Source organism: Lissotriton helveticus, chromosome 4_1 (genome assembly GCF_964261635.1).
Source record: "Lissotriton helveticus chromosome 4_1, aLisHel1.1, whole genome shotgun sequence".
NCBI lineage: Eukaryota > Metazoa > Chordata > Amphibia > Caudata > Salamandridae > Lissotriton > Lissotriton helveticus.
This window is the reverse complement of record NC_136063.1, coordinates 1,433,945,398-1,433,959,532: the sequence shown is the minus strand read 5'-3', so window position 1 is coordinate 1,433,959,532 and position 14,135 is coordinate 1,433,945,398. Positions and strand designations below refer to the sequence as shown.

The window sequence follows — 14,135 nt, the reverse complement described above, 5'->3', positions numbered from 1 at the left end:
GTATGTCTCTGGACAAAGCCGATAATATCCCGTGGCTGGCGTATGTTAGAGCGGCATGCGTGAGGCTAGGACGTCCAGAAATGTACTCTCTGCCACATAATTTAAAAAAAGAGGATATAAAATGGGTCAAACTGCATTTCCAAAATTTGTTGGAGGGTGAAAGGGAAATGGTTGAACTTGGGAAACCGATGGTACGTTCACTCTTCCAACTTTCTTCAACTACAGCCATGGAACCTTATCTGAAATATGTCACCAAGCCCTATCATCGCTTTTTACTTATAAGGTTCAGGTTCAACCTAATACACCTTGTGCTTGGCTCACAGTCAAAGTGGGGTTCACCAGAAAACTTACCCCCCTGTTCCTGTGATTGTTTTTCTATACAGGACACCCTTCACTTAGTTATGTTCTGCGAACATTACCGGGTGGCCCGGAAAAAATTCCTGGTCCCTATCCTGAAAGATCTGAACTTTGTCCAGGTTCGGCCAGCTCTACTATATTTACAGATGCTGAGCTCGGTACAGGTCACATATGGGGTTGCCTGTTTTCTGGCAGCAGCTGCCAGACAAAATAAATTAAGATCTGCAGCAACTATGAACCACCTAAACTGATATTTGCTGAAATGGACACTTACTACACCTATTTTCCCTTTTTAAATTTGGTAAATTTTTAATAACAAACCTTTACTGTGTTCTTATGAAGGTGTTGCAATCTTTTTTCATACATGCCTTAAACTGTATTTTAACTTGGTATCATGTACGATGTTTTGCTTTTATGGTTTTAATTAACCGAATAAAGTTTCTTTGACTGACTGATTGACTGAGAAACACTGTATTTGTGAATTTCTAACAAAGAAAACATTGTAGAACGACATTCCCTTAAGGAGAGTTTGAAATGTTCTTTTAGGATTCAACGCAACAAAAACAAGCATTGGAAATGCAATAGGTCTCGCACCATTAGAGTTAGTGCTTTTAGAATTGTTTATGGGGTTTTTTTGTCAATGTTTAGCATTTTTGTTTCCTGTAGCCAATGCTAAAGTATTACAAATAAAAAAAGCCATAAACATTTCTAAAAGCTCTAACTGAAATGGTCTGAGAACTATTGCACTGTGTGAGGGTGAGTGAGGGTGAGTGAGGGTGAGTGAGGGTGAGGGGTTGAGGGTGAGTGAGAGTGAGGGTGAGTGAGGGTGAGTGAGGGTGAGTGAGGGGGAGTGAGGGTGAGTGAGGGTGAGGGGTTGAGGTTGAGGGTGAGGTGTTGAGGGTGAGTGAGGGTGAGGGTGGGTGAGGGTGAGGGTGAGTGAGGTGTTGAGGGTGAGGGTGAGTGAGGGTGAGGGGTTTTGGGTGAGTGAGGGGGAGTAGTTGAGGCTGAGTGAGGGTGAGTGAGAGTGAGGGTGAGTGAGGGGGTGAGGGGTTGAGGGTGAGTGAGTGAGGGTGAGGGGTTGAGGGTGAGTGAGGGTGAGGGGTTGAGGGTGAGTGAGGGTTTGAGGGTGAGGGGTTGAGGGTGAGTGAGGGTGAGGGGTTTTGGGTGAGTGAGGGGGAGTAGTTGAGGCTGAGTGAGGGTGAGTGAGAGTGAGGGTGAGTGAGGGGTTGAGGGTGAGGGGTTGAGGGTGAGTGAGGATGAGTGAGAGTGAGGGTGAGTGAGGGGTTGAGGGTGAGGGGTTGAGGGTGAGTGAGGGTTTGAGGGTGAGGGGTTGAGGGTGAGTGAGGGTGAGTGAGGGTGAGGGTGAGGGGTTGAGGGGGAGGGGTCGAGGGGGAGGGGTTGAGGGTGAGTGAGGGTGAATGAGTGAGGGTGAGGGGTTGAGGGTGAGTGAGGGTGAGGGTGAGTGAGGGTGAGGGTGAGTGAGGGTGAGGGGTTGAGGGTGAGTGAGGGTGAGGGTGAGGCTGAGGGGTTGAGGGTGAGTGAGAGTGAGTGTTGTGAGAGAGGGGTGATGAGGCCTGGTTGTTGTGAGAGAGGGGTGATGAGTCCTGGTTGTTTTGAGGTACAGCTGATGAGGCCTGGTTGTTGTGCGCTCTGTGTATTTTCACATGGCGTTCTACATTCTTAATGGAGTGCCTGTAACTGTATATTCCACTCAGTTATCTCCAGTTGCATCTGGAGATCAACCTGGGCGGACGCCTTAGCTGTGCTGCAATAAACCTGCTTGTCTTCTTATCGTGGATTTGGCATCATTGTAATAAAGTCGTTCACTAAAAGAATTACATGAAATTACATTGGGAGATGAGGGTTGGAGGCGAGCTAGTGAGAGAAAGAAGAGGGCCGGCTTTCTGTGTGGAAATGAACACAGAACTGCAGCGGCTCCACTGTGGCGTCTGATAACAAATATTAAACATTATTTATCAGCATTGGGAGCCATTGAGAATGTAACCAGTGATTAGTGCTTATCTACTTCCATCGGATTTCCATTGTCTGCTGCGCAGCGCTCCTAGAGCAATGTTTTGTGCAGCAGGCGCTTAACAACCCCCTTCCCCATGTGTAAATGCACACGCACTATAACTCACTGCAAAGCGTTAAATGTCGCTTCGCCCAACAAATATTCATGACTTGCTGATTGTAGCGAATAAAGCAGATATAAGGCTGGAGACATTGTAGGCGGTGTGAAAAAGCTATGCTGCTTTCTGCCACGCCTATTCCTAATGCTGACATGACATTTTTCGATTACGGCCCCAGGAACGTTTTGGAACTTTGTTTCCTGTGACCGCAAAAACGCAACAGGCTGTTGAACAGCGGCCACCACTGACAGCTTCTGAATGACAGCAAAGTAAATAAAGAGATGGGCGAGCCGCGCAGAACAAAAGAAAGGCATGCTACCGCCATTATTAAAGATGAATAAAGGCACGCGCCGCCATTGTTAATGATGAAGCTACCCAACAAAAAAAAAAATGCAGTAAAACTTTCATTGAATAATTAAAATGTATCAACACATAAAAATGATCATCACTCCCCTAATTGTGCTACTAGATTGCATTAACCAGTTTCGCTGTCGGTGCCCCTCAGCTGAGATTTCAGGGAGAGTGTGTACCCACTGAAAGAACCTCCAGTAACCTCTTTCTTGTTCGTTCTCTGAGGTTCACGGCACAGGAGGACGTTAGTTACGAAGAAGCTGTGGCATGCAGTTACTGTGATTGGAACCTCTGTGCGGAGGAGCATGCGTGGGCTGCTAAAGGGGGCTGGTGGTGTGAAGGTGGCTTAATAGTCTGAAGCAGTAAGGTTAGGAACACGGATGTAAAGGGTACAGCTACAGGAACGTGAAAGCCAGCAGCATGCTTGCCTGAGCCAGAGAAACACTCACAAAGGGAGGAGAGCAAGCATCTGTATACATTAAAGTAAGGCACCCATGAATTGGGTGCCGCTCTAAGCCAGGGAAACGCTCATTCAAATAAACAAGCAAAAGGATCGGAGACACGGCGGGTAAAATAAACAAAAAAAAAACGAAGCCGGAGGGAAGAGAGGGGAGGGGGGAGGAGAAATGCGACACGGTGGGAAGGGGAGGGGGCGGAGCGGGTCAAATCAACAAACAAGCCGAAGGGAAGAGAGGGGAGGGGGGAGGAGAAATGCGATACTAGATTGCATTAACCAGTTTCGCTGTCGGTGCCCCTCAGCTGAGATTTCAGGGAGAGTGTGTACCCACTGAAAGAACCTCCAGTAGTAACCTCTTTCTTGTTCGTTCTCTGAGGTTCACGGCACAGGAGGACGTTAGTTACGAAGAAGCTGTGGCATGCAGTTACTGTGATTGGAACCTCTGTGCGGAGGAGCATGCGTGGGCTGCTAAAGGGGGCTGGTGGTGTGAAGGTGGCTTAATAGTCTGAAGCAGTAAGGTTAGGAACACGGATGTAAAGGGTACAGCTACAGGAACGTGAAAGCCAGCAGCATGCTTGCCTGAGCCAGAGAAACACTCACAAAGGGAGGAGAGCAAGCATCTGTATACATTAAAGTAAGGCACCCATGAATTGGGTGCCGCTCTAAGCCAGGGAAACGCTCATTCAAATAAACAAGCGAAAGGATCGGAGACACGGCGGGTAAAATAAACAAAAAAAAAAACGAAGCCGGAGGGAAGAGAGGGGCGGGGGGAGGAGAAATGCGACACGGTGGGAAGGGGAGGGGGCGGAGCGGGTCAAATCAACAAACAAGCCGAAGGGAAGAGAGGGGAGGGGGGAGGAGAAATGCGACACGGTAAACAAAGACGGACATGCACGCGCCCGTGACTTTTAAGGTCAATGCGCATGCGCATAAGCTTAATGCGCATGCGCATTGACCTTAAAAGTCACGGGCACTGCAAGGAATCGCCACGATTCCTTGCAGTGTGGATAAAGAGTGGATAACTCGCAATACTCTCGCCTTGCTCGATGCGCATGCGCATCGACAGGCGAGACCTAAAAGGGAACTGACGTCAACACACCGACGGGGATGCTTTATGGCTTCAGTGACATCATGCGGCATTGGAACCGGCGCCCCCTATCTGCGTAGGAGAGCTATTGAAAAGTTTCCGTTCCAAACTGGTAAATGTGATATTCAAAAGGTGAGCAATCTGCAGGCAGATGTACCCATCGGAGAAACAGCTGGAGCTACCATCAATACTTGGACTACCTTGTAGGGCAAAGTTCAAATATATCTGTGACTGCATAGAGCCAACTAGAATTCATTCAAACATTTAATACGTGAGGAACTCAGAAAATGTTAAACAGCCTTGAGTCTCGCAGACATAGAAAAGGCAATTACAGCTAATAATCTCCCACCTTTAACAATTGTTGCAAACATTCCTGGCGAGGAGCTCAAACCCTTGATACTTAAGACCCTCACTATTAGCTGCAGATGAACTAGTATAAACACACGGACTACACAATCGAAACACCACATTTCTGGCATATTTAACTTCTTCTTTGAAACCATCTTTAAAAACAAGTATTTATGATTTTAGCCCTGATTAAGAGTGTAGGTGCGTTTTAGCGCACCTGAAACATAATGATACCACGGGGTACATTATTTATACACTGTAGTAAAAAGCTCCTATTACAAGCTTGGGGGAAATAACATGTGGATGTTGGTATTTAATGCACCAACATCCGCATGGTACAGTAAATACTGTACTCATTCCCCCTCCTAAATTTCAGCAGGTTTGACGTGCCGAAATTTAACAAAGCTTGAGGTATTTAACACATTTGATAGTTATAGGTTGCATTAAATACCTTCTACATGGTAATTCCGCTCCGTGCAAAAACATAGGCTTATACATGGGTCGGAATTAACCGACCCACTCACAATCATGCCCTTTCTCTTCTGTATATTCCAATAGCACAATTTGAAGGACTTGAATTAAACAGGGATTACCAACTAAAGCATGCACACTCTGTGAATTCAAGGATGAGATCATCTAGCACATCATAAGCTTGTGCCCATCATTGCTGGACTTGGAGATCTGTCTGAAGGCTGAGTTTATCTCAGTGAGGAGTCAGACTTAAGCAAAGAAACTACTTCTGTTCACATGACTGACAATTAATTGGCAGATTGGATTGAAAATTTTAGACTTAGCTTATTGTCATTTAGAAATGGGTTTGTAGTCAAGTATACAGGAAAATATTTATTTTGTTTCATCACTAATGTTTTAACATAATTATGTTTTATCTGTATTATTAAAGGATTGTGATTGTTTTATTTTAATTGATAATTTTACTATTTCTATACAATAAACTTCCAACTACAACTAATTATAAGGCTGCTATGGTATCAAGCTCTAAATGCCGGTCCAAATTAACAGAACTAAAGCGCAACAACTTATATCCAATGCCATAAAACAGGCAAATGTTGAAGCCATTTCTAGGAGCCGTGGAAAATCGATAGAAGCTTAGGTATAATGCTATTCAGATCAAGTTGTTGCTGCAACTGGCTGGTCACCTCTTTGTGATGATGGTAGCAAACAGTATACAGACATAGGTGGGTATAAATGACTGAAGAGTGATTACCTTTTGTGCAGTCCACACTGTTCCATTTGCAGTAGTGACCCGACCTAACTCTCCACTGTAGTCAACAGTTCGCACCTAAGAAAACAAGAATGACTATTAACAAACGAGCATCAGGAGAATTTCTAAAATATTACAATTAATTATTGGGCAAAGTAGTATTGCAAGTGTAATTCTGCCATTTGAGTTAAAGTAATGTTTGAATGACAAATGAAAGAGGGTGCATTCCAAGTGAAGACAATTGGTGAGAATTCAACAATTCTACCCTTACCACAGTTGACTTCAAACGGAATGAGAATGTCGCTTATGTGCATTAGTACCATCACAGATGTAGGATTTCAGACACATTACAGCGTGTTAGAGAAGATCCAATATGAAGTTACATAAAGTGTAATTATTAGTAGACCCGTCTAGCTTCTAAGAACCTTTACATCGTGTTAAAAGAAACATTTTTCATACAGTGTTTATTCATGTTTAGCTGGAAAGCTTTAAATGCAATTTCAGATTGTCTGTGCATCTAATAACTGCAATAAAAAATAAATAATATGATCAAATTAAACAAAAAAATTTACAATTTATCTCCATATCACAGAAGACAGACTATCATGAGCATTTCATTTATTCACGACAATCGACTCACGCTACTGAGTGGAGGGAGTTCTAATAGCCCTATGAGAATTATTTTTCTTTTGGGGACGGCATTACTTTCGGTTGCTTGACGTACCACCAGTATATTTACGATGTTTCTTTGTTTTCTGAATTAGTAGCCCTTGCCGTACACAGAAGTAAATTAAAATTAAATGTTACTCTTTTAACACAATCTGTCCCGGATATGAAACAATGGATATCTTAAAGGGAACTAAAAATGGCTGAGGCTTTACCCACAGTGGCAAGTAACTTTTACAAGAAATTGTAATTGAAAAAGGGGATTATATGTATGAAAGTATGTCTACTTACAAAGCACAAACCCAGCTGCTTAGTAAGAAAACGCTGGACAAGAGAGAGGGCCCAGAAGCAGTAATAAAGTGGTGCGAGAACAGCAGGCTTAAAGAAGTGGGGACTGATCCGATGGTGTTGAGTAGACGATGCACTGGTTGACAGCACACAAGATACTTACTCCTTTAGGCGGTGTGGCTTAAGGTACTTTCTAAAATGGATAAATAGATGGAGCATGTTAGATCTATGTTGGTTCAAAGTTCTAGATCCTAAATCCACAGCGTGAAAAGACTGGTTATTTTGTATTTCAAACCTGGTCATGTTAAGATAAGATTATCTCACTTTTTTTTCTTTTTAAATCGCTTTGATTATGCCTTTGTGCACTACATTAGGGACAATAAGTTTAGTTATTGTTTTATTCCAGAAAATAGATTGCATCTCAATCTTGCTCTTCTTATCTATTTCGCAGCTCAATCAATTAATTTAATTTCCAATAATATCTTTTGTGACTCTCTCTTATTAGTTAGAATGGCAAACGTGGACAAAATGCCTTGGCTTTTATTACTGAGTTTTAACCCATTGTGTCAGGCTTAGTTACTGAGCATCAAACAGAGCAACTTCTCAAAGTGAATAAAGCATCAGAATCTAAACAGTATCCCTATTACAGCTTCCCAAAAATGTATTAAAAATACTCTGGTTGGTGAAGGTTGACTGCAATGTACGAAATATTAAAAGATCGTCTGTACATGTATACCATAGTCACGGGTTTAGAATCTTCCCTGTTGATCAGGAAAGTTTACAGAAAAAACAAAATTGCAATTTATGTCAAATAATGTCAAGACAAAAATTATTTTGGGCAAAGAGAATACAATTTTTATCAAGCTAACTGAGGAACAACCTTTGGATGTATTAATAGTATACATTATAGGCTATAACTTTGACAAGTCCTAAGAAAGGAATGTGGTAAAATCAGACAAAGATCATGATGTATAGGCATGTTTCAACAAAAAATATATATCATCCTTTCACTGGTGGCCTTAATTAAGACACAAAACAGAAAGGCATACTTTCACTATTAAGTTGACTGGAAGGACCTGAAAACCTGGATTTACTCAAATTTATAGTCGGTAGCTTGGACATCTGTTGAATCCTATCCCCCAGAGCTACATTTCAGAAATTGCTATATCATGTTTTTCAGAATACTAGCGCCAAAACGCCTTTGGGTATAAGCGTGCTCTATAAACCATACATAATATAACATTAGTGGGAATAAAATCATACTTCCTTTAGGGTTATCAATCAACATTTACGATCACTGTAGGTTAACCATTGGTATGGCCATGCTTTGAATAAATCTATTTTTTGTGCCATTTGTCTAGACAAGGCCCTTGGGAAGGATTGACACTTTAAGTCATAAAAACTAGAGTTTATTTTTAATTTTTTCATAATAGGTAAGTTGCCTCCCTCACCTTTTATTATACAGGCTATATAGAGTCAGCTCCGGGTTTTATTGTTTCGGACGCCCTGCATCTCCAGGCCAGCATTTATATGAATGTACTTTAACACCTGTTTGCACAGTTTGTTGTAGGTTATATGTCTCTGAAGGTTATTTTTTTTAATGCATTATATGAACCTAGGGAATCTGTAGCTTGTTAACTTATTGATCATAATTGTACGGCTTACTTGCAAGCTGAAATAATAAACTGAACTGAACTGATCACTCTGCGCAGGAATTCAGTTCTGCAGAAACTTCTGCAATTTTTTATTCAGTTAGAACTGGGGTTACTACTCATTGAAAGTAAAATTGGAAATTAAATTAATGCTATTTCTAACACAGAACATGGTTCCTTACTGAGATTATGTTTTAATACTATGCTTGCCTAGCTAAAGGGGAAGATTGGTGCATTGAGTATGCTGTTACAATAGCCAAGGACTGCTATCTGGAAGCTAATCTGTGTTCAGAGACACCTACAACGGTTACTTAATAAACTATAGAGGGAAACATCAAATGAACTTTGAGACCTTCAAAATATATATTTATGCATAAATTTGAGGAAACATCATCAAAGACTATGTAGTATGGTGACTGCTGAAATGCAGTAATTGCAGAAAACAGGGCACAAAGTTGGGAACAATATAAAATGTTAAGGTGCTGTTTTAGCAACCTGGCATGAGACTAATATGTGGAGATTGATAATGAAGTGCCCTGTGTTTTTTGTGTATGACCCCCAGTAAACAAAAACTTATTAGAGCTAATTGAAGGTTCTCTCATTACTGACCCCCAGAGCTACTCTAAAGTCGATACAACATCCAACAAGCACCCCTCTTTGACAGAATGGGTACTGGTACCTGGAGCCATGTTAGTACGACTGACGGTGGTAGAGGACTACGTTTAATGGAGTGACAGGCCTTTTAACCTGTGCTCTTTTGGGCAATTGCATACTTGCTTCTTTAATGTTAAAGGTCAGTTCAGTGTACCTTAACCGAGGTCCTTTAACTCCATCATGCCTGGGACATGCATGAAGAGTCCCTGTATATGTTTGTGATCACTTGAAAGTCTTGTGAGTGAGTCTGAGTGCATGGCAGAGTCCACTTGGCTCCACTTGTGTGCCCTTCAAACGAAGCCTGGCCTAAAGGCTAACCAGGTCATTGCTGAAATCTGGGATCACACATTTGCACAAAGGTTTGCACTGCCTTTCCTCTTGCCCCAAGATAGTTGCTCCTGTGGAGCAAAGGCAGATCGTGCAGTGTAGTCACTTTAGTCATTGAAGTAGGAGCATTGCCTGTGCCCAAGCAATAACACCCTCTCTCCCCGCGACCCATCCTGCTGTGATCTGTATCCCTAAAGGTTTAGGCCTGCTGTGAGGGACCAATAGACATTCCTCCTGGCCCAGCACACCCAGAATCGGAGCGCAGTGTGTGTTCCAAGACCAAGATCCTGAGAGAAGTGCTACTGTGACCAACCTGCGAAGAAAAAGCCAGAACTTGCCGGTCTAAGGAGAGGATTCTGGATTGTATGTTTCATGAAGAGAACTCAAGTGACAGCAAAGACAACAGCAAGGCTGACTGAGATGACCTGTGGTAGCTATCATTAGATTATGCTTACTCCAGGACACAGCTTTGTCCCCAGCTAGCCATTCAGGAAGTCCTCAGCTGCTGCTCATCGCTATCGGAGCCCAGGGGAAGAGTCATCACCTGTCATCCTCATGAGGCTGGGCACTTCGGCGCACTCGAGCCTCAGCATTGACAAGTCAGGAAGGTAGCTAAAGGAGGCTACTTCCAAAGTTCAGAATCACTGACCATATCTTTCTAGGCTAAGCAGTTCAGAAGCCACCATTTTGGGTTGGAAGCCCCAATCCTTACAAAGGAAGGTAATTACATCCAGCATTGGCATTGTTGATTCGATGGTCTTAGATGGTGACCAGGACCGATGCCACTACAGACGTATGCGTCCGAAATTTGTTCCATAGAAAGTGGGAATGCCGGTGTATTGGCACAGGAACCAGCTATTCCCCCCCCCTACCAAGTGACTAACTCTTTAAAAAGAAGGACTCGTGGATAGCCTGGACTAGCCTGGACAAGCAAGGACAAGGATGCCATTGGTAGAGGAGCCACTCCTGCTTGGTTCATACTGCAGCACAATGGTGCCCAAAATTCGCATCCACCACTAGCATTGATAGGACTGAAGAGTAAATGAAAAGACAGTGGAAACAGACCCTAATAGAGTGCTTTTAGGTTCTATGGAGCTTCGAGCAGGCCCTGATCGGCATTGAACCCTCCCCCAAAGGACCTGATGAGGGAGAAGACTCCAATAAAGATCACGTAAATCTGCAGGATGTGGACTGAGGGTGCTGGGGGGAAAAGCGTAGTCGGGGGAGGGGGGAGGGGGGAGGGGGGAGGAGTAGTCAGAGGCGCCGGGCTTTGGGCCTGGCTGAAGTTGTAGGAGCCCTGGGATTGAAGGGCCTCCCTCAGGACTGAAGATGGAACTGAGGCAAGGGGTCTGGGTGTGAGGCAACGGCAGGCTTATATACAAGGCCTCCTTTCAGTGGCAAGACATATGAGGCAGTGCTGCCCTACCGATTTAAACCAAAAAGTACTTGGGGGTTGCAGCAGGCACCCGGGTTTGTGGTGCTCTGCTCGCCAGTCAGCATGTCTGTAGGAAGAACGGGCCATAGCAGGGGAGGTGAGTTTGGCACAACCCCCAAGAAACACACAGGGCCTGGGCGACGGTGTAGCCAGATGGGCAAGCTTGGCTCCTGAGGAGCGAAGAGGGTGGCTTGGTACCTACACAGACTGGATATGCTGGGACACCTCTATTCTGGATCTTGCTTTCCAACCATTGTTCCATCAGTGTTGTGGTGTGGGCCTTGGTTGTGACCAATTTCATGAATAGCTACCAGAATTGGAAGCACTAAGACTGCAGGGGAGTGGACTATAACCAGGGCTCAACATCCACATGTGGAGTTAGCGACTTGCTCACCTGAGTACAGGGTACACTGTACAGTGACAGGGGACCACAGACATTGCAAGAACTCACATTGTAGAGAAATGCAGTCAAAGAAGTGGCACCTTTGCCTCACCCACCCACTTCAGAATTGCAGGTTGGAGGTCTTAGGGACGAAGGTGTGCTCCAGGACTTGAGTCATGGGGACCACTCTGTGACTGAAAAGTGGGCAAAGTAGCAGTAAAGAAGAATAAAAAGCACTCTGAGGCTGCACGGCCTAGTAAGTCGTCAAGAAAGCCCTAATATTACACCTTGAATTACCTGAAGAATTCTCTAAAAGAAATAAGCACAGTGGTGTGCATGAATTACCTCAAGACCTGCCTGCATGAGCTGAGGGGTGAAGTAACATAACTCTGTAGGAGAGCTGATTACTTACAAATGTTGCTGATGACAGATCCAATGAGCAGACACATCTCTGGGTCAGATTCCAGGCACTCAAAGAGTAAAGTGTCAAACCACAGACGAAGCAGGAAGACTGCTTTAGGGACAAAAAATTCAAGAATATGGGTGGTACAAAGGGTGCAGGGGGTAGTGATGCTCAGAAGTTTGTGTGATCTTCGTGCTATCAGGGATTTCACAGACGACCTGCCACTTCCATATCTCATAGGCACTAAGTATATGCAATAACACAATTGTAGAGACTCCATACCAGTCAGCCTGACGAGGGTGCACTTTTTCAAAGACAAAGAGCTGATCATGTAACAAGAACAGAAGGTGCAATAATCTTCAGGGAACACAAGCGTCATCTTTACCAAGATCCCTCGGCCACTAGCCTGTGGAAATCCAAGGATTTCTGCCCTGTAACGGAATACCTTGGGGAACAGCAGAACCAAAACAAATGGGGTAACCCCTTAAGCCTTCAAAGTACAGCAAAGTATGCTGTGGTCCCTATGTGAAGCAAAATTCAGATTTTCCACAGTCCGGTGGGTAGAAAATCATGATATTATTATAGATAAGGAGGCTGATATTGAGCTGGGAATTAAAGAAATATGCATAATATTGGCCTCCGTGCCTTGCCATAAAATCACCCCTGGGTCTCCCTGATGACAAGGATGGATCCCAATGAACCTCAGAGGAACAAGAACCTGTGTCCAGTATGGGAAATGACCGAAGGAGAGACTGGTCACAAACATCATCCATGGCAGCGGCAAAAGAAGTGTTTCAGCAGCTGAGAAAGATCCAGGAAGAGTGAGGCGACATATCTGGCAACGGTGGAGAAACAGATCATTCAGAGATGGAAACATGCCTTGCCAGTTGTAGTGATCAAGCATCAGCGGGCTAAAGGCCAGAGAAGAATACTGTGGGAAAATCTGGGGCATGCAGTGGTGGAGTTAATTAAAGGATCTGACCTGTTCTAGTGATCTTTGGACAATTTTTTGGGTCACATTGCTGATAAAATGCGCGATTCTGAACACCAGTGGCAACTTCTTGTATGACCATTGTATAATTTCTAGGGTGGACTTTGTTGCTTTTGTTGTGGGAGAGGAGAAGGGGGGACGATCAACACAGGCAAAAGGAACCATTGGCAGGGTTGTGACACAGGGAAATGGAGGCAGACAGCCAAAAGTGGTGGATTCAAGCTATTGTCAAATAATTTATAGGCCCTACACTCTGCAGTTAAACAACGGCAGGAGAGGAGGTATACTACTAGACATGATCCAGATGTGGTTTTTCTACAGACTCACCTATTGTAACTAGATCACTTCAGGATGCGAAATGAACGCTATCCAGTTATAAGGGAAAACAACAACGTACATAAAAACAGCAGGAGCGGGGATCCTGTGTAAAAAACACATGGTAGGACAAAACACCAAAGTCAAGTAGAAGAGGGAAGAGCATTAAATAAAGTTGCAATTGATTTCACACAATAAATCTTACCAGTTCCTTAACCTTTACACTCCTAACTCCGCTCAAGAATCATTTCAGCTGTGATTACGGAGGGAACATCTTGGTGATCTAACAGGCAAGATGATTGTCTGGGTGAGTTCAACATACCCTGGAACTCTGACCTTGATATGGACCACAGCCATATCTGGGAGATTCAAGAAGGAAATACCTGATATAGGGTTGGTGTACACAAGGAGATATCTCTACACTAGAGGGAGACTTTTCCTACTGCCCACATCACATACTCTTGCAGAGACAACCAGTTAATATTGTACTCCCTGATTTGATGCCTTTCCAGGGTGCTCATCTCTGATATATCCATCTCAGCCTAAGTACAGTGATTTCTGTCACTGGATGGTGGGGAAGTAATGTTATCAGGAGGACCATACTGGAGCCTACAGAAAAGGATGATTTCAGATCAAGGAGAGCTGCAATGTTGAAGGCGATAGATGAATAGTTCAAGATCAACGAGGGCCCGACCTCTCCAAGGTAACCATCTAGGATGCCTTCAAAGACACAAGATGAGGCACGGCCATTAACATAGAATCTTGGCGAGCTCAGGAGAAGAGAGTAGAGTAAGTGAAAAGGGTCTCACCTCTGATCTCTATGCTTTGGAGGCACTCGATAAGCAAAACCTGACAAAAAAGATCCAGCAATGACCAGTGAATCCAAGGAGTCAGCTTCAAAATCATAAAAGCAATAGGACGGAGGCAGCCATTCTGAAGATGAGACAGATGCACCATTAAAAGGGAGATAAAATAGGGACCCTGCTAGAGAGAAAGTTAAGTTCCCGTACTTCGGCAACTAGGGAACACTATAAGCAAGAGGCTTTTAGGGACTTTTTCCAAGACCCATAT

The 14,135-nt window shown here is 43.9% G+C and overlaps 1 protein-coding gene across 4 annotated transcripts in view; it reads right to left on the bottom strand.

Annotated features, from left to right (window-relative positions):
- KDM1B (lysine demethylase 1B) overlaps positions 1–14,135 on the bottom strand; it is a 631,262-nt gene that overhangs the window by 139,171 nt on the left and 477,956 nt on the right. For all 4 annotated transcript variants that reach the window (XM_078687981.1, XM_078687979.1, XM_078687980.1 and 1 more), the window contains one exon: positions 5,955–6,029. In XM_078687981.1, the coding sequence (XP_078544107.1) occupies positions 5,955–6,029 (75 nt within the window). The remainder of the gene's footprint in view (positions 1–5,954; positions 6,030–14,135) is intronic.